General features: G+C 32.2%; 1 protein-coding gene across 1 annotated transcript; it reads right to left on the bottom strand.

The window, feature by feature from the left end:
* Positions 1–592: 592 nt before the first annotated feature.
* On the bottom strand, positions 593–9,002 carry LOC134720322 (uncharacterized). The gene is made up of 3 exons (XM_063582831.1): positions 8,890–9,002; positions 7,120–7,249; positions 593–770 (listed from the first exon to the last, which is right to left on the bottom strand). The coding sequence occupies exons 1-3, from the start codon at positions 8,942–8,944 to the stop codon at positions 593–595; spliced, it is 363 nt and encodes a 120-aa protein (XP_063438901.1). The 5' UTR covers positions 8,945–9,002.
* Positions 9,003–27,688: the final 18,686 nt, after the last annotated feature.

The following is a 27,688-nucleotide window of genomic DNA, read 5'->3' as shown; positions in this document are numbered from 1 at the left end:
GACAAGATTTTAATCCTTCCGAGTCTTCCAAAGTTGTAAAAAGGTTTTAAAAGAACTGCTATCAAGAACCTCTCTGTCCTTCCTCCTTCGCCAGTTTTGTTCTACAAAGACAATGAATTGAAGCAGAATTAATGAGCATATACAAACATTTGCTATCTTAGTGGAACATTTTCAGTTTTTTTTTACTTTATATCATTAGGATATTTGTCTAGAGTTATCAATCTGATTATTTTAAAAGGAAGAATTAATCAAAACCATACATTTATAAGTTGATCATGAATTTGATATCAATCATTTATATGAAAATGTTTTTAATAAATATACATGTATCCATAGTATTTTAAAATTCAAATTACAAGACATGCAGAGGTAAATTTTAATATACCAAACCAAATACGTCTGAATTGGTTTACTTCTGTATTAAAAATTTATCTACCAATGTTGATTTTGTTTCGGTTGCGTTGTTGTCTTTTTTTCTGTTTAACTGTTCTCGTACTGTATTGTAATATGTACAATAGAGTTGACCAGTGTTCTTGTCTGAAGTTTACGTATAAATTTACTGAAATAGATGCCTTTCACAAATATGTCCCTATTACTTAAACGTACACTGTTCCTCGATATCATTTAGAGGTGACATCAGTATGTTCCTGCGATTTGCTCTTCTTTTTAGTTCATTATCACATGTACGACCGCACATTTTAATTAAGAAGTAAATTAATCCAAAGAAAAATAAGCCACAAACTGTTGCTATTACTCTATATATCCATCGCCTGCAAAAACAAAAGAAAATATATCAATATGAAAGGTCTTGTCAAACCATGGAAGTATTATATTGACAGTACAATTTCAGTTTTAAATGCGAAAATATATCGATCACGGACTTCATTTCACAAAAGTAATATATACAAAAATAATTATAAAAAACGCTGCTCGTTATTGATAAATATATATATATATATGTAAGTGGGTTTAAATTTGATGACATTTGTGGAATAAAAAAACTCCTAAAATTGAATGCTCGTATTTGAACGAGTTTTGTCCGATAATGTACAGCCGGTGTTAGTATTTCTATTTGTGATTTATGAATGTGCCCATCATGACTAATGTCATGATTTGACCCGTATTTATCAATTTGAGAAAAAAAAACCGAGACTTATAAAATGCTATGGAATAGCTACAGAATCTCTGTCTCATTTTAGTTATCAAAGGTACCAGGATTATAATTTAATACGCCAGACGCGCGTTTCATCTTAATATGTCTTATCAGTGACGCTCAGATCTAAATAGTTATAATGCCAAACGAGAACAAAGTTGAAGAGCCAAAATTTCAAAAAGTGGTGCCAAATACGGCTAAGGTAATCTATTCCTTGGATGAAAAAACTCTTAGTTTTACTAGAAATTTTAATTTTGTCAAAAGGAAATTTACTAAAATGGCCATATAATTGATATCCTGGGCTGGTGATACCCTCTGGGACGAAACGTCCACCCGCAGCGCCCAATGGTGTAAATACTTATCAAAGGTACCAGGATTATAATTTAATACGCCAGACGCGCGTTTCGTCTTCATAAGACTCATCAGTGACGTGTAGATCTAAATAGTTATAAAGCAAAACGAGTACAAAGTACAAAGTCATAAAATATTTTATCACTATCTGTCCAAATGATACAGGTAAATATTATTGAACAGTTGCAGTACTTAAAATAATCAACACTTCCGGCTCAGCTGAAATATTCGTATACCAACCAATGATCTTACACTAGATTTAGAACGCAGCTTAAAATTCCTACATTTATTTAAAATCTCTATGATCTTTTATTTATATCAGAACAATGATGATGATGATAAAAGTTTTTAACGACCTTGACTGGCTATACGGCCCTTGACCGGTCGGTATCAGAACAATCGTCTTAAATATGCATGAAATATGTGCGACTGCATTCATTCAATCAATATTGTACTAATTTCTATCGTCAAGTTATTTTTCTATAGAATTATTGATGTGTCGCACACATCCATCCATCTGACGGAATCTGCCGAGGTTTGTCGTTTGCTGTTTACTTAGAATTTATCACAACTTCCGATTTCTTCGATCATTTTCGTAATCGCGAACGCATCCGAATATGACAATAACATAGGGAGCCACACACTGGTGTGTTAAAAACGAGCAACGTTTAAAATGTATTTAAAACATGTCACGGTCTTATCAAACTTGATATTTGTCTATTTGTAGAGACGAAAACATATACAAATGATATATTGAATGTTCTCAACGGTTACGACTTGTTTTGTAAAAGTGGTTTTGATAAAAAAATCATTTATGTCCTGGCATGAAAATACGGATTTTGTGTTATTCAAATTTGCTGTTACAATAAATAGAAATTATTTAAAATCAAGGAATGTATCTCTCTCGTGCTAAGCTCCAATTCCTTGCCCGGCTTTGGCTATACTTTTAAAGTCTTTTTTTTTGGGGGGGGCATCTGTTCGATAAGCTCATTGCTTTTCAAATACTTTGGTTTCGAGCACCTTTGAATAGACATTGGACGTCAAAATGCGCATCTAGTAATTTGTACCGTTTACCTAATAATTACTTTTTAGAAGTTTTCGATGATTTTGGTAACAATGAATCGCTAGTGTATATTTTAGAAATTTTTGTTGAATAGCATTTTTTTATTATGATTTTCGGACGTATCTAGTATAGACAGTATTGATAGTTGTGAAAGTCTTGAATCATGGACATCAAACGTATTGTAGCTATTTTCAAAAAAAGAGGTGATCCGAAGAACCCTCACAAGGCTCGGGAGAGTTCTTTAATCTAGGTACAAATGTATACTGTTTTCTTCAATCTTAAACACAACATTAAGAAAAAAAATCAGATGAAACGGGTCTTATATCGAAAACACATGTAGGTTTTCGAGCGTCAAATTCAACTCAGGATAATATTTTTTTGTTTGTTTTATTAGTTGATCTATTTCTAACAACGAAAAACAAATATTCTGCACATTTATAGATTTAAAAAAAATGATTTGATACAATTTGGAGGGCTGAGTTGTGGAAGTTATTGATTAAAAGTAACATTCAATGGAACATGTTCAAAGTAATTTTTCATTATGTAGCAATATTAAATCTTGTGTTTATGATGGTGAAAGATACTTTGATATTTAGATATTTGATATTTATGTAAGTCAAGAATAATTGATCTTTATTTCTTTTTACATTTTATTTTAACGATATAGAAGAATATCTGTATGAAATTATGAAAACGGACTTAAATATGCATTGTTAATAGATGTTTCTTCGTCTTTATACGTACATCCAACATTCATATATTTAGTTGTAATGTATCTTTTGTAAGTCCAACTGAATATTATGTTATGTCTCATCGTTTGGGGTTTTTATTCTATATTAATTCAATTGTAGTTGTTGTATTAAACATTAAATGCCATAATAATAAACCTGATTTTGAACTATATCAAACTTTTCGAAAGTTATCGTGATGTCACTTTTACCTGTGACGTAGCGTTATTCTTTAGGTGACAATGTTAGTTTTTTTGTACTGTTTTATGTGCTTTTGTTCTTTTGTTTACGTGTTTGTTTTTATCTTTATTGTGTGGTAAGCCACCACTTCGGTGTTGAAATTGAACATCAGTTATATATTAAAAAGAAGATGTGATATGCCTGCAATGAGACAACTGTCTACAAGAGACCAAAATGACACAGACATTAACAAGTATATGTCACCGTACGGCCTTCAACAATGAGCAAAGCCCATAACGCATAGTCAGCTATAAAAGGTCCCGATATGACAATGTAAAACAATGGAAACGAGAAAACTAACGGCCTTATTTATACAAAAAAAAATGAACGAAAAACAAATATGTAACACATAAACAAACGTCAATCACTGAATTACAGGCTCCTGACTTGGGACAGGCAAATACATAAATAATGAGGCGGGGTTAAACAGGTTAGCGGGATCCAGACCCTCCACCTAACTTTGGACAGTGGTATAACAGTACAACATAAGAATGAACTATAAAAATAAGTTGAAAAAGGCTTCACTCATCATATGGACAAAAATACAAGTGGATGTGGCCTGGTACTTGTACATCCCGATAACAAAAAACACTAGGAACAGATCCGAGAGTACTCGCAGTTATTTGACAGCTAGTTCAAAGCTACAAACAACTAATAAAAAAGCATGCATCTAAGACAAAACTATCAATCCGTATACATATGGTCATTTTTATAAATTGACTGCTTGCAAAAGTAAGAATTATTCTATATACTAGGATTCTCTTATTTTATTGAGTCGTATGTGAACGAAACGCACGTATGGAGTATTATATTATAAGCCTGGTACCTTTGACTATTAGCATGTCGAAATGTCCAATTGAAACGTTTGTATTTCTTGCATTTATTTGTACTGTAGTCCTGTCATGTAATGTTGTCATTTTAATGTTATATTTAAAATTGCCATAAAGTGCGAGGTTTGGCTAGCCGAAAAACAAGCTTCAACCAACCTTTTTTTTCTTAACATTTCGTGTATTGCGTCAGGAAAATTGTCATTGTTATATTATAGTTCGTTTCTCTGTGTTTTACATTTTAGTGTTGTGTTTCTGTTGTGTCGTAATTCTCCTCTTATATTCAATTGATGTATGAATTTCGAACAGCGGTATACTACTGTTGCCTTTATTTATACAAGTAAGTGAATTAGGCTGTTCAACCAGGTTCAAACTTCCCTTTTCTTCATAAGAAAATGCCTGTACCAAGTTAGGAATATGACAGTAACTGTTGTAATCCATTCGTTTGATGTGCTTGAGCTTTTGATTTTGCTATTTGATTGGAGACTTTCCGTTTTGAATTTTCCTTGGAGTTCAGTATTTTTGTGATTTTACTTGTGACTTACGCAGTTCTATGTTAATATTCTTGTAATGATTGGAAAATAACACCATAACAAACTTAATTCCAATTTTATATTCCATTTTTAGAAATTTACATGTGATGTCACTTTTTGTGGCGTTGATACATTCGAGTATATATAGATATAATTCAAAAAATTCTTTTAAGGTGATACCTAACACTACAGGGAGATAACTCTGTAAAATCATCTAAACGTTTTAATGACGTTGTGTTGGAAATGGAATATTAAGCTTCTCAATGATCAAAATAAGTGTTTGTCAATCTGCTATATAACCAGTGTAATTTTTATGATAAAACGGTTGGTTGAAATTTTTTGAAAATTTCATATTTTTGTCAAAGGGTCAAAGTAACTACTTTGGCAAAATTTGATTAAAATTAAACGAGCCAAATTAATGTTAGTTAAAGTGTTAGGTACCACCTTAAATGCAGATAATTTGAAAAATTACTTAAATGTGTAACAATGAAGAATAGGTTAATACTGATTTTTTGAAAAAAAGTTATCAGACAGAGATAAAAAGTAAAATCACAAAAATACTGAACTCAGAGGAAAATCAATTTGGAAAGTCCATAATCACATGGCAAAATCAAAAAACAAAACGCATCAAAAACGAATGGACAAGAACTGTCATATTCCTGACTTGGTACAGGTATTTTCAAATGTAGAAAATGGTGGATTAAACCTGGTTCTATAGCGCTAACCCTCTCACTTTAATAACAGTCTCATCAAATTCCGTTACATTTACATGATGCGTTAAATAAACAGTCACAATCAATAAAATAGTCAAAATATGGGAACATCAGTCATCATCAGTTATCATCAGATAAGTTATTTAAGATGTTACAAATTCTTCACGAGCGTGATATTATTCGAAATTTAAGAAAGAGTTGAAGATATCGTTTTGCGGTTTAATCCGGTTAATCTATAATACTAAAATTACGAGGTCCAATTTGTCAGCCGTCATCACGTGAAAACGACGAATCAAAGAATTCAACTTTATATACAACTTATATAGTACAAAGGTGTAGATTGAAAATTACACCACCCCTGGCCCTTTTGTTTTCCACGTAATAAATATTGCCAATAATTAAGAAGTTCCGGGTCGAGTCCGATACCGATACCAATAGTATAATCACCTGTTACTTATTACCTTATCTGTACGTTCCGCATCTGACAGGGGCACCACCAAACAGTGTATGCAGGATTAATATGCTATTTACACGGGTCATAATCACAGGGTTGACACTACTAAATTGTCAAATTGTTACCTATTGTACTATTTTAATCAGTAAGACTTTCTAAGATAAAAATACGAATACTAAAAATCTGGACTAAAAATAAGGCGTATAGGTACAGTTTTCAATTTATTAGCGGCCATGAGTGACGTAAAACAGCGAATCAAAGAATTCAACTTAATTTATAACTAATATAGGACAAGGCTGTTGATTAAAAAATATTCCATGCCAGGACCTTTTGTTTTCCAAATAATTAGTATTTATCATGACCAATAATTGATAAGTTCCAGTTCGACGGGTTCAAACAGAAAGATTTGAAAGCAGAGAAAACTGTGTATCTTATAATCGGCATGATTTTATCAGATGCCAATACTAATACTAAAGTAAGGCTTGCGCATAGTTATATACTTTAATTCAGTCACGGACCCGCGATGTCACGGGTGTGTTCTAGTAGAATCTATAATTGCAAACTGAGAAAAAAACAATCTAAAATTCCGATAGGAACGGGACGTCGGGCTGGTCAACAATATGATGCAAGATTGGATTATATTTGTCTTCCATTCCTATAAAAATAAACTCATTATAGATACCAGGATTTAATTTTCGATTTACGCTATTGAAAAGGCCACAAAAAGTACGAAGCTGAAGAGCATTGATGACCAAAATTCCAAAACGTTTTTGCCAAATACAGCTAAGGTAATCTATTTCTGAGCTAGAGAAGCCTTAGAATTTCAAAATTTCAAAATCTTGAACGAAATTGAGTGCACTCAAACTTTAATACTGTAGTTGAAGTATGAGTACCAGAAAAACTAATAATGGAATAATGATGAACATATTGCCTTCCAGATAGGCATCATTTTGATGGCCACAAATTTAAGGAGTATATTAAAGGGAGTACTATGTGTTGATAAAAAAAGATCAAACACAAATCATTGAACTAATAATTTTCTTATTATTTTCATTACCTTACTGTGTGATTTGGACCATGAACAGAATTAGATGCTTCTTCATTGTAATAAGCCCCGTTACTTTCGGAAACATATTTGCCGGAATAGTACGTTCCTCGAAAACTACTCTGTGATACACATGGTAAAGCTAAAATTAAGAGATTTCTAAAGTCAGAATACATTTGCATGATATGGTATTCTAGTTCAAATTGTAAACAAGGTCCATAAAATAACTTATCTACAGAATGCAATCCTGTAAATATAGACAGTGCAATTTCCTTCAAGAACTCCTTTTGCGACTAAATCTTATTCAATTTAGCTAAGAAATTTCAAAGAAATAACACAACGGGTGCCGTATACGGTGCAGGAAATGTTTACCATTCCGGAGCACCTGGTTCAATCCCGGTTTTTAGTGGAGTTCGTGTTGTTTCTTATCTATTATTTGTAACTGTTAATGTGAATGTCTTTTTGTTTTATTGTCTTCAGTCCTGGTTTTTATGAAGATTAAACGAGAAAACTGAAAGGTGTCTGTTTTCAGAAAAAAACGCACAAATATATGTCAGACTAATTTAACGAATGTCATGACGTCACTTTTAACGTTGATGTTGATATTCCGTTCTAAAAAGATATCTTTCTAAATATTTCGTATAAATATTCCTTGTTATATAGCCATTTGCAACACCCAAACCACATAGTAAACGATTAATTATATGTTATCAGCGATAACTAATAACTTTCAGGTTCATCTTGATTTGGGACAGAAACCTACGGAAAAAAGACAGTGTTAAAAATATAAAATTTATAACATTTTACTTATTCTTTTAAAAAACGATTGAAAAGGAACAAAACATTAGTCTTAATCCATATTTGAATCTTCTTACAAACAATGAAATACTAGGGACATACTTTTGACTGAAGTTCAAATCGACCCTGAAAGTTTAACTTAAATGCATTTTGTGTTTGGTTTTCTTTTAGCTAAGAATTAGCTATACAGCAATGAAAAAAACCACTGGTCTTACTGTCATTAAAGCATCATAAAATAATTTAATTTCTCTGCTTGCCCTCTCTTTGATTTCTTTGATTTTGCAGCAATAAATAAAGCAACGAAGTGTTTTCATAAAAATATTATTAAAATTCAATCAAATAAATGACAACCCGGTTACCCCTAAACTATAATTTAAGATCAGAATAAACAAATCATAAAATAGGGTTAGAGTATGTCAGTTATAACAATTAACCAACATTATTAATAATTGTTATGGATAATGATAAAATTGAGAATGGAAAAGGGGAATGTATCAAGAGACAACAACACGACCATAGAAAAACAACAACAGAAGTTCACCAACAGGTCTTCAATGTAACGAGAAATTCCCGCACCGGAGGCGTCCTTCAGCTGGCCCCTTAACAAATATATACTAGTTCAGTGATAATGAACGCCATACTAATTTCCAAATTGTACACAAGAAACTAAAATTAAAATAATATAAGACCAACAAAGACCAGATGCTTCTGACTTGGCACAGACACAAAAATGCGGCGGGGTTAAACATGTTTATGAGATCTCAACCCACCCTCTATACCTCTAGCCAATATAGAAAAGTAAGATCACTTTTTGTAAAGACACCGATCCTAAATACCTCTTTTAAAAACAAGGTTTAACTAATTTTGAGATAAATAATCTGATATTCGATTAGGGATATCATTGCTGATAGAAGAGATACGCACATGTTCATTTTAAAAGCAGACGTAACATAATTTCATGTTGTTATATTTCTGTTTACATACCTTTAAGATACAGAACAATTACCCATAACAATATTTTGAAGGTAGTTGTAACCATTTTCGAGCTTTATAACCGTCTATCTTGTAGTTGAAAATTATAACCTTGTTGTTTGTCGTTTAAGGTTAACCTATATTATTTTAAACAGTCTATTTGAATTTAAATTAACGGGATTTCCCGTCACTTCCTTCAAAAAATTCAAAATTATACTACAGGAAGAAATATATTTTTGCTTTAGATTTAAATAGAATATCTATTATTTTACATCTGTTTCTATGGGCTTTAAATGTTTAACAAAGATTCATAATTTCCGATTTTATGCATCTATACAAAGTATAAAATTCGAAATTATGCAAAAGAATAAATATATTAATCCTTCCTCATTTTGAATTGAGTATGGAGCATTGATATATTTGTTAAAATAAAATATAATTATAGACAAATTGTCATAAAAAGGTCGATTGAAGCAGGTTCAAATCGAAGTTAATTCTCTTAGTGCATAAGCATAAATTCCGTCGAAAAATATTCACAGAAAGATAATAGATTGATCTTTATAAAACAATTATTTGTATCTTGTTTTTGTATATCTTTGCCCCTGCGACAGTTTTTTTGTAAATAAAATTCCCCAAAATGACCAATAATTGCATCGAAAACAGAAATTGAAGTGCACCTTTTCATCTTTGGGCATGTCTGTGTTGACTTTCCTTTCTTGAAAACGAAGAAAACAGAAATATTTGATACATCATCTCGCTTCAAATTCTATCATATTTATATATTTAGACTACAGGTTGATTTATTAATATTAAAAAATCAGTTACAAAAAATGAAATATATGGGTTAAGTAAAATACCTTTCTGATGAGTCATAAAAACCGAGAATAACAAAATATTATTTACAAGTACTTGACAACGAAACTTTCCAACTGGTTCTTAAAAATGCGTTAATTACAAGAAACAACCATTTTTTTAGTGTGTTTTTGTTTAGAGTTATTAGTCTTCAACCTATGAAAGTTTCTAGTCTGCCCTTCCACGAAATATCAAATTAGAATTGTTTGAGATATTTTTAAACTTTCGACTAAGTTGACTGAATGCACAAAGTTCTATGAAATGAGCATTAATAGCTAGCATTATCATTTGTCTTTAAAATAAAAACTGGCGTATAAGGATCGTTATGGTGCTATGTGAATTCATTATCGGGTTTTAAATTTGCAGCGCGTCATCCAGACATTGCTTCAACTTTTTACGATTGTACATACTAGTATTCGAATTTTTTGGTCCTTAATGCTTTCAACGTCGTATGATATTCTTCTTTAAAACATCGAACTGGTGAATCTTTTTGTAGACGAAATGCGTGTCTTCCTTACAGATTTTAATTCTAGTATATAACAAGTTTGAGAGAGGTTTGTGTCATCTTATGCGTACCAATCGTACCCAGGAGTAGGGTTTTACAAAAAAAAAACACTATGATTTATCGTAAGTCATGATCAATTCCGTACACGTGTTATTGTAAAATTCAGGTACTCCAAATTAAATGCATCCAATTTGAAATGTGTACGATTTTAATACATGTTATAAATTATTTTGTTGTTAGATGAAGAATTTCCTTTCTTCTCAAGAACCTTTTATTATTTAAGCTTTCTATAGGCAACAACGTTAAAAACATTTAAAAACAATAATCTCATAACTTCGTTTAAGGAGTCATTGTATGATTATTGATGTATTGTCTTCTGATCATAGCTGACAATATGTTTCTTTTAATGATATTCTATCTAATCAAATTGACACAATTTAAACAAAACAACTCTGAGCAGGGTAAACTGAAAATCGCCGACATTTTGACAGGATGACTCGTTATCACATTTTTTTTGATTAATTGCGCCTTTATTACTTTCAATTGTATGGACACTATTTCACTTTGATAGGTTTATATTCTACTTGTTTATAATATTGAAACAGCAACAAATACTACATCTTGAAATATACTTTACAATGAAGTATTTGTACCTGTTGTTTAAATCTTAATTGACACGTGACGGATAACATTTTGCTTTGACCTAGCAATCGTTTTTTTTCATTGTGTAGACAATAATTATCAAAGGTACCAGGATTATAATTTAGAACGCCACACGCGCGTTTCGTCTACATAGGAATCATCAGTGACGCTCATATCAAAAACAGAGAAGCTACAATGTGAATGTGCATAGTTCAATAGGATTAGATATTTTAGCCCAGTGTATAAGAGATTATATGACCAAAAAAATCCCCGATTCTTGTCATATTGGGTACATTCCTACAAGAGATATACAGATGGCAAGCACACATAGTTAAATGGTATCTGAAAATTACTATTCCTGGTTATTGTGTGAGAATTAATAAACGACATAACGGACATGGCAAACATATTTACAAAAGTATGTTTTTGCGTTATAAGTGTGGACAGTGAGTATAATTTCTTGTTGTAATCTTTGTCCGACTTATTGTATGTTTTCTAATTTTCTTTTGTTATTCTGTGATGGGTGCTTGATCCAAATTAGTGCAACGTTCACCAAACATTTTATTTTGGTAATCGTACTCAATTTTGTCAATAAAACAAACTATAAAAAACCTATCAAACATGTGTAATAAGTAGGTATCAAATCGAAACAAATTACCTTCGTCACGATTATGACAGTTATTTCCCATTCGTTTTGTTATATATGTAGTCGAGAGTTTGTCAGGTTGCGTATACTATTTCATAATATTTTCCTGGGACAAAAAGTTGCTCTTTAAATATATAACACAATATAAATCCATTAGTAGATGATTTTGGAGATAAAAGGAATAAAGAAGGCACACAGCCGATTCAAAGTTAAAGAAAAAAAGGGCTAAACGCGAGACCGATTCACGGCCAACACCTTACAAGACATAACAACTTGATCCAGAGAATTAAATTCCAACAAGACGTTTCGTCTAAGAAGACGTTTCTGGTCATTGGTCTTCACATGCTATGATAAATTCTAAAACAAGATAAGTACTAAGAATCACAGACTCATTTGTATAGCATAAATAATGAGGTCGTTTGAACCACTCTTTGTCCAATTATTGATTCCTGAATGAACACGATTACTATCGTAGTGTGTAAAAGAGGGACGAAAGATACCAGAGGGACAGCAAAGCTCATAGATTGAAAATAAACTGACATCGTCATAACTAAAATTGAAACAGTCAAACAGACAAATAATAATAAAAAAGACACAGCATAGAAAACTAAAGGCTTAGCAAAACGAACCCACAAAAAACTGGCGATCTTCTCAGACTATATATATGTATATGTTACACTAGTAGTAGTTCGAGTCCGCGTTTGTACAAAAAACGCTATATTCCATCACAACTGTCACATATGGAGCATGACCTGCTTACCCTTCCGGAGCACCTGAGACCTTTGTTGTCCCTCTGGTATCTTTTGTCCCTCTTTTACACATTACGATAGTAATCGTGTTCATTCAGGTATCAATAATTGGACAAAGAGTGGTGCAAACGACCTCATTATTTATGCTATACAAAACGAGTCTGTGATTCCTTTTTCAACTGTCTTAGAGAAAAGTATAAGAAAATAATAAGTAATTAACATTAGGATTTTTATTTCAGAAGAGATCGACAAGTAATTGATGAAAGGGGCATAAACAGAGTAAGCAAATGACCATAATTATGATATAAACCCTCTTACAGCAAATAAGAGGTCAAAACTTTAATTAGTATAAGTGTAAGTGCATTTAGAAAAGAGAGAGATTAAAATGGTATAGACGATAATGCAAAAGGTACAAGGTACAAGGTGATCGGGAAAGTTCAGAAAAAATAAGTTGTCAGATTTTTTTTTTTTTTTGGTTACATATTTCATAAACATTGACGGGTCAAAAGCGATTATTTTCTGATTATATTAATAACCTTACCTTATATTAGAAACCATCTTCTCTATTTACACTTTCTATCTTGTATGGTAAAATTATGAGCGTGAACAAAAATATGTTTGTCTAAATAGGTTGACCTGAAACAATGCAAAAAGACAACCAAATCATATTTAAATCATTAAAATTTCACTTCCTGAAAATCTAAAATGTATCATACTACAGGAAGAAATTAAAAAAAAATAGGTTACAAAATAAATTACCAAACAATAATGAATTGTTGTGCTGGTGAATAAAATACTTAATGGCAGATATATTTCGTTACTGTACGTTGCTTTTTTTTTAAAAAGCTCGATTATCTTATACAATTGTTTTACTAAATCGAAGTAGTTTTTGTTCTAGTTTACTATCCCATTCAAAAAGTAGCTGAAAATTGTCAACAAAAACAAATTAAACGTTTTAAAGAAGAAAAGGTTACCAAACGATTTGTATAGCAAGATAATTGAAAACATTTGAGGATGAACTAAAACGAGATATAAAACACTTTTACTAAATTCAAATACGTCTTGTTGGTTCTGAAAAATATATATAGTACCGGGTATTACCGTAAACTGTATACAAATTATAGGCAATTATTTCAAAGTTTGAGACTGTTCTCTTTAAAACCATTATCCTAATTATGTTAACCAAAGAATGTTGTATGTGTCGGGGTTAAAACATATCTTCGTTTTTACATTTTAGATTTTATAATTAGTTGTCCTTTTTTTGTTGGCTGCTATGAACCCCTGTATTCAAATAACAGATTTTTTTTACCACAGATGTAATCAATTGAGCTTTCGGTACAAACAGAAATACAAAAAAATTTTCATAAAAGTCTTTTACGTAGCATTCAGTTGACGGTGCAATTCAAAAGCTTTATGTGAAGTATTATCTTTTTTGTGACTGTAATTTGTACACAAAGGATTATAAAGGATAAACATTCAAATCATTTCCTTAAAAGAAAGGACCTTTAGATCTGTAAAAGAGGGACGAAAGGTTCTAGAGAGACAGTCAAGTTTCGATGTAAATTTTGTTTTGTTTAATTATTTTGGATCGTCATTTTCACGTAGTTAAATGATGTACAAACTTAACATTACTCCTCATAAAAGAAAAATACCAAAGGGACAGTCATACTCATAAATCTAAAACAAACTGAAAACGCCAAGGCTAAAAATGAAAAAGTACAAACAGAAAAACAATAGTACACATGACACAACATAGAAAACTAAAGAATAAACAACACGAACCCCACAAAAAACTAGGGGTGATCTCAGGTGCTCCGGAAGGGTAAGCATATCCTGCTCCACATGTGGCACCCGTCGTGTTGCTTATGTGATTACAAATCCGGTTGATAGTCTTATTCGGTAGGTCACATTAATGAAAGGGAAGGGGATTGTAGTTACGACGTAAGGAACATATAATATGTACAAACTTTACGAGTGGTTGTAATTTTAAACAAAAGTGAACCACTATAGTGATATTATATAGTCAGGAGCCTATTGGTCAGTAGTTGTCGTTTGTTGGTGTGTTTCTCGTTTCTTGTTGAGTGTTCATAGATTATTCCGTTGAGTTTCCAGTTTGAATTGTGTTCGGTGTGAGCCAAGGCTCCTTATTTTGACCTGTGATTGTTAGTTTTTTTTATACATAGTGACTTGTATGTATCTCTCGCTCTCTCTCTTTCTCTCTCTCATTCTAGAATCAACGTTTTTGAAATGTGTTACTGATAATGAATCATCAAAAAAATTCTCCTGATTTGAATGTGTGCTTGATTTCATAGACTTCGGATTAGCTTTTTACTTATTTTCAATCACACTGTTAATTTGATAGAAAAAAACACATCATTTGACTCTTTTATCTCGTCACTGGGAATTGAACATTGCTCATTAATTTTTGTACTATTTACAGGCTCACCGACGACACCTCAAGGCTACTAGTTGGTTGAAATTTCGGTTTCAATTTAATATTTATTTTGATATAAATAGCCTTCTACGTGTTCTCATGTTTCAATTTCATTCCGTGATTTTTTTACATTTTAAATTGGTTGAGATAAATGCTAAAAAGTTGAATGTGTATTTTTTGTACAATAATAATGATTGGTTATGAAATTGAGTAAGAACCTGTTTACACGAAATACGTCCGAACTGACCTTATTATTCGTGAAATAGTAAACACAGTGTATAATTCAAAATTATCGTTGGTTATGGAACGCCAACACTGTCTTGTTATGTCCATTTTTATTATATGATGTGTTTTTACCTTTATATGATGTGCATTTACTTTTATATGCTGTGCTTTTACCTTTATATGATGTGCACTTGTCATTATATGATGTGCAAAAACCTTTATATGATGTGCAAATATCCTTATAGGATGTGCAAAGATCCTTATATGATGTTCAAATATCCTTACATGATGTGCAAACATCAATATATTATGTGCAAACATACTTATATGATGTGCACATATACTTATATGATGTGTAAATATACTTATATGATGTGCAAATATACTTATATGATGTGCAAACATTCTTATATGATGTGCAAACCTTATTATATGATGTGCAAATGTACTTATATTATGTGCAAAGATCCTTATATGATGTGCAAATATACTTATATGATGTGCAAAGATCCTTATATGGTGTGTATATATCATTATATGATGTGCAGTTTCCCTTATATTACGTGCAAACATCTTTATATGATGTGGTTGTGTCATTATATTATGTGCTTGTAATCTTATATTATGTGGTTAGGTTTACTTCATTATATGATGTCGAAACGTCATTATATGATGTGCTTTCATCGTCGTTATGGTCAATGAACATGATTACGATTAGAATGATTACTGTCTACGTCATAACTGATTCTGATCTGCTTCTGTAAACTATTAACCCGGCTCAAATATGTGTCAATCGCTAGCGAAAGTGCAAATTATAGGGAAAACGAGACAAAGCAATTTAACAAAATCAACGTTTCAAAAATTTCGGTTGAAGATTAAGATCAGTTAATACAGGAGCTAGTTGAAGAAATTCCCGGCTGTGGAGAAAATGATAACAATTTAAGAGCCTTTTATAGCTTGCTTTTCGGTTTAAGCGATGATATGCTCCGTGTTGAAGGTCGTACTATGACCTATAATTGTTTCCTCTTACGAATTATGACTTGGGTGGGGATGGAGAGTTGTCTCAGTGGCTCGCATACCACATCTGCTTATTTCTATTCATTGCAAAAGACACTATTGAAATCACAGTATGTTTCAAAAATATTTCATAACAATAGCAATATAAAATTATCTACTAATGCATACTATGGCGAGATGGTTTGTTTTATGAAATGTTATTGAATACTATTAATATTAATCTGTAAATGGTAAGATGCATAATGTAGTATTGAATATGTACAATGATATTAAATGTAGTATATCATATAATCTATGCTACTAAAGGAAGAGATTGATTTCATTGAGCCGCAACTCCTCTAAAACCATACCAAGTCGGAAATATGTGTGATAGGACTTTTAATTTGTCTTTGAACCAATCTTTTTTTCACAGAAAACGCCAATTATGTGAGAAAATACCCAACAATTTCGAAGACTGCAAGCTTAGTCGACGTAGTGCCCACGAAATGCGAAATGGCTATGTGGGTAATTATAAAAACAAAGAAAAGTGGTATCTTTGCTAATGAGACAACTCTTCACAACAGACCAAATGACACAGAAATTAATTATTATAACTATAGGTCACCATACGGTCTTCAACAATGAGCACATATTGTTTATTTTCAACTTATTTTAATGGAGATTTTTTAAATGCTAATAAAATTCTGAAACATGAGTACTAGTATGTCAACAGATTCGGAGTAGCGGCAACGATTTCTGAGATATGAAGGGTTGATTCCTTACGAAGTGTTTTATATTAAATTTTTCGTCCGATTAGAACGGATTTTACCGTTGTGGTACTTATTTTGATCCTTTTCGATAATGGCAACGGATTTTACGTAGACGATACAGTTATTGAGTTAAAATGGGGGGGGGGGGGGGGGGGACACTGAAAATCACACTTTGCCACACTTTTTCCAATTTAGGGTATTTAATATTTTTATTTTCCAACCGATAAACCAGAATCCTTACTAAAAACTTGGCAAATACTTGTCAAAGAAGTTGGGGCTCGTCTCATCCGATATGATTCTATATTCATTGCATCTTTTTTTCTGATAGAAGGCTACTGTTGGCGTTGAAATATTTTGTACATATGTTATTTTTCGATATTTTATTCCGACAAGAAGCGTTGTGTATAGCTGACCACATGAATCCTTCTGTACGGTGCATAGTTAAATAAATGTACGGTATATAGTTTTTCACGCTTCAAAGTACCTATAAAGCTATATCCGCTGTACCGATGATACACGGTAGTAATTATAATTCGGAATACTTTGCTTGCTTGTGACAATGGTGTTCGACAAGGAGAAAACGTATCACCTTTCCTATTCTATTTACTTTTGATTGACTAAAATAATTTCTTAGTGACTAATAAAATTACAGTACTAAACAGAACTATACCAGAAGATCTGGAAAGAAAATTAGAAATATATCTTAAGTGTTTTGTTAAATTGTTTGCAGAAGACACGGTGTTGTTGGCTGAAACAGCACAGGACCTGCAGACTCAACTCAATGCTTTCCATGATTATTATAAATCTTGGAACTTGAAAGGAAAGTTGACAAAATTGAATTCTTAGTGGGTTTTTTTTTTTTGGACGGAAGCCAAAAAATCTCCGATTTTCTTACAATGATACTAACATTGAGATGATAAAACAATATAACTTTTTTTGGAATTGTTGTTACTAAAACGGGAAATTTCAATATGACAAAAGACATTTAGCTTATAAAACTTTAAGCCATGTACGAAAACTTGAAAACAGGAAGGATGTATAAGATTTCTGTAAAATTTCAACTTCAGCTTGTTCGTTTATAAAAAATATATATAAACACGTGCGTTTGTCCACCAGCTGGCTCAGTAATTTTGAAACCTCTCTCTCTCTCTTGTTTTGTATAGTATACTGTAAATAGTTATTATTTTTATCTCTGTATACTGATGTCAGATATTGACTTTGTGAGACTAAATATATAGATTTAGAGGCCATAAGTATACCGGTATGGATGATTGATTGACTGTTATTTAGCGCCACTTTCAACACTTTCATGCTATTTCGTGGCGGTGAGTTTATATTGGTGGATAGAGCAGAAGTGCCCAGAGAGACCCCCTGACCTTCATTTGGAAAACAGACAATTCTGATCAATTAAGATTAGAATCAGCTTACCTGCCACGTGTGGGATTTGAAATCGCACACCTGAGTGTTGACATGCTAGTGATACAGTAGTTCGACTACTTATAAAAAAGAAGATGTGATATGACTGCTAAAGAGACAACTCTCCACAAGAGGTCAAAATGACACAGAAATTAACAATAATAGGTTACCGTACGGCCTTCAACAATGATCAAAGCTCATACCGCACAGAGGCGGATTTAGGGGGGGGGGGGGGGGGGCAGGGGGCCCGGCCCTCCCTTTTTTGGAAAAAAATTGGTTGCTTATATAGGGAATCACTGAAGCGTGACTGGAGCGGGCCCCCTCTTAGAACAGTCAGTGGGCCCCCACTTATGAAAATTCCTGGATCCGCCACTGCCGCATATTCATCTATAAAAGGCCACGATATGACAATGTACATTGTAACTACTCGACCACCGAGCGCCCATCCCTTTCACCCGAAATGGATTAAGGAGATATGGAATGAACCTGAACTCGGTGCCTTACATTTACGTGCAGCTTTTTCTCATGTTTTTGTGCATATATTTCACAGTTTCAACTATAGATGATTATGGGTGGATTTTTGAGGTCCAGCGGCAAATTGATATATGCATATTCGTACAAGAACATGTTAATGTGATATGAATATTAACCCTGTTTTGTACTAGACCGACACCCTGAGCTAGTTCAAAAGGTAGAATTCAGAAGGAAGACATGTATATCACCTTACCCGGACACATTTTACTGATTCCGAGCCGACCAGCTTTTGCTCTTAATCCTTAATCCCGCGTGCTTATATAATTAGCTGGGAAGCAGCATGAAAATATGAATTTTAAAGTCTTTGGTTTTGACCCGGCCGGGGTTCGAACCCACGACCTCTCTCTCTTAAGGCTAACATGCTACGACGAAAGTACCACCACTAGCTATAGAGACATGCAGTAACCCGCAATATAAAAGGTTTCGTGGGAAGCCGCTCATATACTATTCACCTCTAGACTAAATTAAACAGGGCTAACGTACGACCATTGATATTTTTTATGTGAAAAGGGGGGGGGGAGTTGTTTTGTAAATGTTGAATTCTAAATTTCTTGAAAGAGATTTTATCTATTTCAGAAGGGAAGCGAAATATTTTGTTTCCATTTAAAATGAATTTTTTTTTGTTTTTTTTAAATTTCGAACAAGGAAATACACGTGCTCCTTCCCTCAAACTAGAGTCGGTGTCTAACACATTTATTTATTAATATATAATGTACAGATCATCTGTTTAAGCTTTGGATACAAGAATCTGAAAACAAGTCATGTTATTTTCTGTCCTTGTATATATTACATCAGCCAATGACATTTCAGCCTTTAAATTTTTGAGGGTGTGTATCAATTCAACAAAACCAGAGAATTGAGCGTTTTTAATCTGGTGTCTAAATGAACTTAAAACACTGCATTTATTTATTTTTTACTGAGACCTGTTGTTCTCTTACAGATAGAGAGTGGTGTTTGTTGAATTTTTCAAAGTGAAGATTTACGGCAGCGGCTTTTAATATTTTGCGTTTATCCTGGAAACATAATATATTTAAAAAAAAAAAAAAAAAAAAAAGTGCAATGTGTCTGAATATACTCTATAGTAAAGGTACTTTTTGGGCAGTTTTGGCTTTTCAGAGTTTTGTTGTTTTATTGGCTATTATCTTGATAACTAATAATAGAGAAACCTTTAATGCAAGGTATAGACAAGATCATATATAATCAAAGTACTGAAGTATGAAAGTTGTTTGCGACTTCAGGGAACTTAGTTTGGATTTCATCAATATTCACCACACCTTCATTCAATAATAGCCTCCGATGAAAAATTCTCTGCTAGGAGAAATTGTTGAAACTAAATTTTCAGGTTTTAACAATTCAGGTGAGCAAAACGAGGCGTAAGGATTGATGCCTACGGTTGACGAAGAATTCGGCATAACATTATACCGCGGCAAATTTATAACTTTATACAATTGAATGCCACTTTTCCTATCCCCTCTTTTTTTTTGGTTACAAATGACCGGTTCCTTATATGAGCAATTACTCTATCAGAGTCCGTTTTATTCCCAACTGTTTGTGTCTATCTTAAGAATATATAAAGAGAAACTCGAACAGCTAAAATGATCAGAAAGGCAATATTTACCTAAATGAAAATACTAAACTTCGTGTATTATCTTCTTATAGAAAAATTACTAACGTTAGGTTTACTTCTTGTAAATACATGTATATGCAGTTGTTTCTTAACATTTTCCTACACCCCAGCACATATAAATTATTATATATGTTTAAAAAACTTTAAGATGACAATCCTATGAATTAATTATGATATCTATTATTTAGTGATCATTATAACCAAATTCAGTCATCTGTATAAAATATAATTAATTGTTTCCCTATGTTTAAGGTGTACATAGTTGCTCAAAGTATACCCTTTGGGTAGTCCTCCACAATTAATGGAGGAATATACAAGAAACTGAAACTGAAACTGGTATACCGAAATTGACAAATATAATGCTTTCCCTCGTTAAAACGATCAAAGAGCATGACATAAAAGAATTATTTATTAAATTTGTTAACCTTAACCGTATTGTAGACTCCGTATGTTTATTATTAAAGACTTGCGATTTAAACAAAACTTTGCAATTCATTTATATTTTTACAATTTTCCAACAATATCAGATGTGATTTTTCGCATCTTAAAACGAGGTATTAACATGTCAAGGTTTATCTCAAAGCTCAGCCATTTTCCAAACGGTAGCAACAGATTTGATCCTAATTAGTAGTAACGGTAACTCCGCAGAAGCAGATCGGAATCAGTTATGACGTAAACAGTAATCATTCTAATCGTAATCATGTTTATTGACCATAACGACGATGAAAGCACATCATATAATGACGTTTCGACATCACATAATGAAGAAAATAAAACCACATAATATAAGATTACAAGCACATAATATAAGATTACAGGCACATAATATAAAATTACAAGCACATAATATAATGACACAAACACATCATAAAAAGATGTTTGCACATAATATAAGAGAAACTGCACATCATATAATGATATGTACACATCATATAAGTATATTTGCACAACATATAAGTATATTTGCACAACATATAAGTATATTTGCACATCATATAAGGATCTGTCAACATAATATAAGTATATTTTCATATCAAATAAGAATGTTTGCACATCATATAAGTACATTTGCACATCATATAAGTATATTTGCACATCATATAAGTATGTTTGCACATCATATAATGATGTTTGCACATCATGTTATGGTGTTTGCACATCATATAATGATGTTTGCACATTATATAAGGATATTTGCACATCATATAAAGGTGTTTGCACATCATATGATGACAAGTGCACATCATATAAAGGTAAATGCACATCATATAAAGGTAAATGCACAACATATAAAGGTAAATGCACAACATGTAATGAAAAATGGGCATACTAAGACAGTGTTGGCGTTCCATAGTTGGTCATCTCAACGAAATTGATTTTCTCGCTTAAGCCGTTACGACGAAAGTAAGAAAAGCAATCGAGTTGGAATAGCCAATGATAATCTGTTTATTGATGACGTATAATAGTTTCATTGACAATGACATGTGCCCATTTGGTTTCTAGCAATACTTTTCATGTCACTCTTTTTTCCTGAGAAAAGAAGTTATCTGTCAGTTAACGTTTGATCAAAAGAAAATTTCGTAAAAGCGATGAATAGAAATAGCTAGTCTAATAATATGTTGATACACACACTCGTAAAAAATATTAAACACATATAATTATGGTTTAACTTGTTACAACATGTTCAAATGTGATACTGCTTTTCGTATAATTGTTGATACTGCTTTTCGTATAATTTTCGTCAATCCTTCAATATTGATCAAAATTGCATGTGTAATTTTGCCGCTGTACTTGCGTATAAATTATCTTCGATTCAATTTACTAGTGGAGGTCGATGTCTGCGTTCACATTTGAATTTAGATTTAGACTCTTTTTGGTGTTTCGTAAAAGACTGATTCAAAAATCGAGTCAAAGCGTCCAATGTGAACTTTCTTATTTTGAATTATCATAGTGTTTAAGAGTTAACGCGGTCTAAATTTGGTAAAAAAGTAGAATACAATCACAAAAATTGTTCCTTTTTATCGTTTTACTGTAAGAAAATTAAGACTAAAAGTGGAACTATAGTTTTTGTTTTATGCAGTGTACATTTTTTCAGCAACATATTGTCAATTTGAAATGTCATTGACAATGACATGTACATAAATTGCTTGATAAACGAATTGGGTATAGACAATTCACTTGGAAACCCAACATATACCCTCACGACACTTACCAAAGAGGAAATCCTGGATAATCATAGGTCTGTTCTTTGTTCCTTTGGTATTTCAACCAAAGATGAAGAACTGGATCTTCCATCACTGTATTGGATACCTAAACTACATAAGTGTCCTTACAAACAACGATATATTGCTGGGTCTTCCAAGTGCTCCACGAAACCCCTTTCTAAATTATTAACATCCATTTTATCAGCAATCAAAGACGGGCTTCAAAGTTATTGTGAAACTGCCTATTCTAGAGGTGGCGTGAATCAGATGTGGATACTTAAAAATTCCAAAGATCTTTTAGAGTACATACAATCTAACTCTCTTTCATCTTGTAACAGTATTAAAACATTTGACTTGTCTACTCTTTACACAAGTATTCCACATTCCAAACTAAAAGACAAATTAAAAGAGTTGGTATTACTTTGCTTCATAAAAAAGAATGGCCAACGTAGATACAAGTATCTTGTCTTAGGGAGGGATAAATCATACTTTGTAAAGAATCATTCTGATTCAAACAAAAAATTCTCTGAAACCGATATTATCAAGATGCTTGATTTCTTGATTGACAACATATTTGTTACGTTCGGAGGACGTGTTTTTCAACAGACTGTCGGCATCCCAATGGGAACAAACTGCACCTCTACTTGCTGACTTGTTTCTTTATTATTATGAGGCTGACTTCATACAGGAACTTCTTAGGAAGAAAGATAAGAAGTTAGCAATATCCTTTAACTCTACTTTCCGCTATATAGATGACGTTCTTTCACTAAACAATTCAAAATTTGGTGACTATGTGGATCGCATCTATCCCATCGAATTGGAGATAAAGGATACTACAGATACAGTTAAGTCGGCTTCATATCTTGAAATTGACAATGAGGGTCGGTTGAAGACAAAACTTTACGACAAAAGAGATGATTTCAGCTTTCCAATTGTGAACTTTCCATTTCTAAGTAGCAACATTCCAGCAGCACCTGCATACGGGGTATATATCTCCCAATTGATACGATATTCCCGTGCTTGCATTTCCTATCATGATTTTCTTGATAGAGGGTTACTGCTCACAAGGAAGCTATTAAACCAAGAGTTCCAAATGGTGAAGTTGAAATCATCCCTTCGTAAATTTTACGGACGCCATCACGAGTTGGTTGACCGTTATGGAATAACCGTTTCACAAATGATATCGGATATGTTCCTTACGTCGTAACTACAATCCCCTTCCCTTTCATGAATTTGACCTACCGAATTAGACTATTCACCGGATTTGTAATCACATAAGCAACACGACGGGTGCCGCATGTGGAGCAGGATCTGCTTACCCTTCCAGAGCACCTGAGATCACCCCTAGTTTTTGGTGGGGTTCGTGTTGTTTATTCTTTAGTTTTCTATGTTGTGTCATGTGTACTATTGTTTTTCTGTGTTTTTTTTTCATTTTTAGCCATGGCGTTGTCAGTTTGTTTTAGATTTACGAGTTTGACTGTCCCTTTGGTGTCTTTCGTCCCTCTTTAGAAAAAGATAAGGGAAAAAGGATGTCTTTTTAGTTCTAAAATTGAAAACCAAAATTAATGGTACCATAAGTTTAAACTTATCCTAAACAATCCCACTACGAGACATTATTTTTTTTCAGGAGCTCCAAGACAAACGTTTGATTACTGTTTAACCAGTTTGACTACATTCCATGCAAACTGTTGTTCCTTTTTTAATCTAAATGCTATCTTCTTAATAGTGATTCTAAAAATAGTGGTAACTAAATGTACTTATACGTCGCATAACTTTTATTTTTATTTTGTTGTTATCATTTTTCTTAAAAAGGAATCTATAATCAAATACAGTATAGCATTCATAGGAATATGTTTTTTTGTATGGAACACTTGTAGCTAAACACTGCAGTATCTACATAAACTTTTGACCACTTAATTCATTAGTAAATTATCTACTCTTTGTCTTATGTGTACTGTAATGCACTAATGTTGCTGTCAATTTCTGTTAACGCTTTTTTTTTCTTTATTGTTCCAGCTTCTTGTGGCAGTTTTGTTATAATACTTAAATGTGTGTCAGTGGTTTTATATTTGGTAAATAATAAATAAGTTATTCATTAATTTATGTTTGTGACCTTATCAAACTATTTGTTGATCCATTTTTTGTTTGTTTTAGAAAATCAATGTGTTGTTTTCTTCTTTAATCGTTTTTATTTAAGTTTTAAAATTTTCTTTTTAATTTATATGGTTTCTAAAATAATTGCAATACATTAGCGTACAAATATTTGTTAATTACATTATATGTTCAAAAAGGTGTAAACCTTGGTCGACCTTGGCAGAAAAAAACTTTGTAATAGTCGTTTCCTGTTACGTTCATCTGTATTTTAATTTTTCATAATAAAAGATTCAATTGCAGGTTAAACTGATTTTGTTCTCTTTTTTTTGTGATTGAATATAAACACTTATTTTTTTTAAAGTTCGTTTTGTACGTGTAAAACGTACAGGTTCAATAGTACTACACTATTTTATTGGTATAATAAGAATATACCTAATTGAAAGGTGATATCATGAGATGATTTAAGCTGTCAGCCATCTTCTTGACACAGAGACGATTCTTTTGTCAATATGCATATGATTAAGTTTCCTTTTTTACACGTTCTTTTTTATAAGTCATATTTGCAACTCATTTACGATGCCTTGTCTGATGAGAAATTCAGATTCAAATGAACATAATCTATAAATTACTTGTAGGTAAGTCAATCATTTTGCAACCACCAATATACTTCAAATATACAACTTGTCATAAAGATTTGGTAAATAAGTGTAACGTTCATCCAAGTATTGTCTAACTAGATCTTGTTTTATCTATAATTTCTGTTGATTGTAGTTTTTCTTTCTTTATCACAAGCATTATCAAAGAAGTTGACCAATAATATGATTTTAAAGGGTAAACTAAGCGCAATAAATCCTCATAAAAGTCAGCAATGTCAGTAATAAAAAGCTCTGGTGTAAATCTTGTTTTGATGTCATATTACCTTTCCTCTTCCTCTCACTGTGTTGTCTTTTTCAAGTAGTTAGCCAACACACAGCAATTTTTGTGAAATTTTATTTTTTAAAGATGCCCAGAGGATGGAGACTTGTCTTATATTGGCAATCGTACCACATATTCTTATTTTCATATTGTGTGAAATTTTTGGTCCAGTTCATAGAATCATTTCATAGAAGGTTGAAAAAGTGTATGTACGGACGAACAGACGACGGACGCCAAGTAACGACAACAGTTCATACTGGTCCTTTGAACTAAACAGGTAATCAACAAATATTTTGGGAGAACAAATAGATTGGAACAAACTATTATCTCCGTCTCGTGAAGCAGGACCCAACATATTTTTTAGCATTTTATGTATTCAACTACAGTTCAAAGTTTTCAACTTTTTAGACTTGTGCTTATTACAAAGATGACAAAGTTTTTACTTCAACACACTTCCACAAAATGTAACGAAATGATGGAATTCTTTTTCATGTCTGTACTTTTTGATTTACAGGTAAATTCAAAAAGTGCTTCTTGGACAGGACTGCGTTTACAGATCTCGCTCTGAAATGAAATGTACAACTTTTTCATGATTAATACAATGTAAAATTCGAAAAATAATCTACCAATATTAATATTAGCTTAAAATAGATACGCATCTACTGTACATAAGAAAAAACAACAAGAAATAAAACAAGAAACTTTTTGTTATGGAAAAATGTTTAATTATTGCATGCATTCATTGATTTGATTTCGGTTATAGCAATGATTAAGCTTTAAACATATAACAAGGTCTAAGATACCGGTAGCTTGATGAGTTAATGTAGTACTGAATAGCCGCTGAACAATTTCCGATATTGAAAAACGTATTAATTACCAACACTGTCTATCTATGTTCCCTCAATATGAGTTCAAAATTTAAACCCTTATAGCCAAAAAGAAGATAACTTCGGACCTTTCGAGTCAGTTCAGTAAGATCCGTTTTGGTCCCAAAATATAGCATATATACAAAATTGTGAACATGAAATCTTTTAGCCATTTATTGGAAAGAAAAATGCTTCTGCTACATAAATGTGAGCTGTTTTGACAATGCAATGCACAGATATCGGGTATTAGCATCATTAACTCATGCTAAATCACTGAAATCTTAAAAATTTTAGGATTTTAGATAAATTTTAGACGGTTTCCGTCTTAAATGAAAGTGGCCGCATTCGGGTTCATTTATAATATTTAAATGAAAGTTGTACTTAATGATAAAACATAACATGTCTAAAGGTGGAGGATGAACACGGATGTGACCACTTTCATTTTTGATAAAAAAAAACACATGAAGAGTGACGTTTTTGGCATATTTGATTTTTTTTTATATATAAGCTTGAATCGGAGCGTTTTCAATGACTAAATCAGTTAAAATCTTTCACATAAACTAATCAAATCAATTGAAATAGACACTTATGTGTTTAAAAAGTGTCAAAAATCTTTCGTAAGATGAACATGTCTTTTTTAGCCATTACGTTGTTAGTGTATTTTCGATCTACGAGTTTGAAAATTCCTCTGGTATCTTTCGCACCTCTTCTTTAATAAACAAATACTTATTAACTGTTCCTTTACATAAAATTAAGATCTATTTTTTTTATGTTGCTTTCGATCAAATAAATACTTCAGTACCATAAGATCGTTATCTTTTGTATTGAGAATTGATAAAAGTGAGTCCAGGTCAATTTTAATTGCTAAAAGTCTTTACTCAGTAATTTTCTGACCGCACGGCATATATAGAAAGCTCACGGGACGAATTAATTTTGAACGCTATATCTGTTTTGCCTTTGTTTCCATACAATCAGAAATAACCATCAGTTCTGTAAGTTTCCAATTCAGTAACCCTTATTATAGGCGCTCATTTTGAATAATTCAATTTACCATATTCGGTGATATAAACAGGGGCAACATCACGTTTCTGCGATTTCTCTGCCTGGTCTCGTCTTTTTTTACAGAAATATTTTCCCAAGCCTAATACAAAAGCGATGACCAGAACTGCTATCAATACATAAACCCATACATTGCTACAATAAAAAAAAAAACAAGTTAATGTTAAGTGTAATTCATTAAGCAACACAAATCATTCATAAACGAAAGAATTCAGACATATATGCCTGTTTCGTTTGGGAAACATCGTTCAATAATATCGACAATCTGTTAAAGAAG

Source organism: Mytilus trossulus, chromosome 1 (genome assembly GCF_036588685.1).
Source record: "Mytilus trossulus isolate FHL-02 chromosome 1, PNRI_Mtr1.1.1.hap1, whole genome shotgun sequence".
NCBI lineage: Eukaryota > Metazoa > Mollusca > Bivalvia > Mytilida > Mytilidae > Mytilus > Mytilus trossulus.
This window is presented reverse-complemented; position numbering and strand designations above follow the sequence as displayed.

Bases quoted from the DNA above. Each gene is read 5' to 3' on its own strand.
- LOC134720322 (XM_063582831.1), bottom strand. From the start codon at position 8,944: ATGGTTACAACTACCTTCAAAATATTGTTATGGGTAATTGTTCTGTAT. The intron at 7,250-8,889 runs GTATGTAAACAG...TCTTAATTTTAG, and splicing joins AATTGTTCTGTATCTTAAAG to CTTTACCATGTGTATCACAG. The intron at 771-7,119 runs GTAATGAAAATA...TTGTTTTTGCAG, and splicing joins GGTCCAAATCACACAGTAAG to GCGATGGATATATAGAGTAA.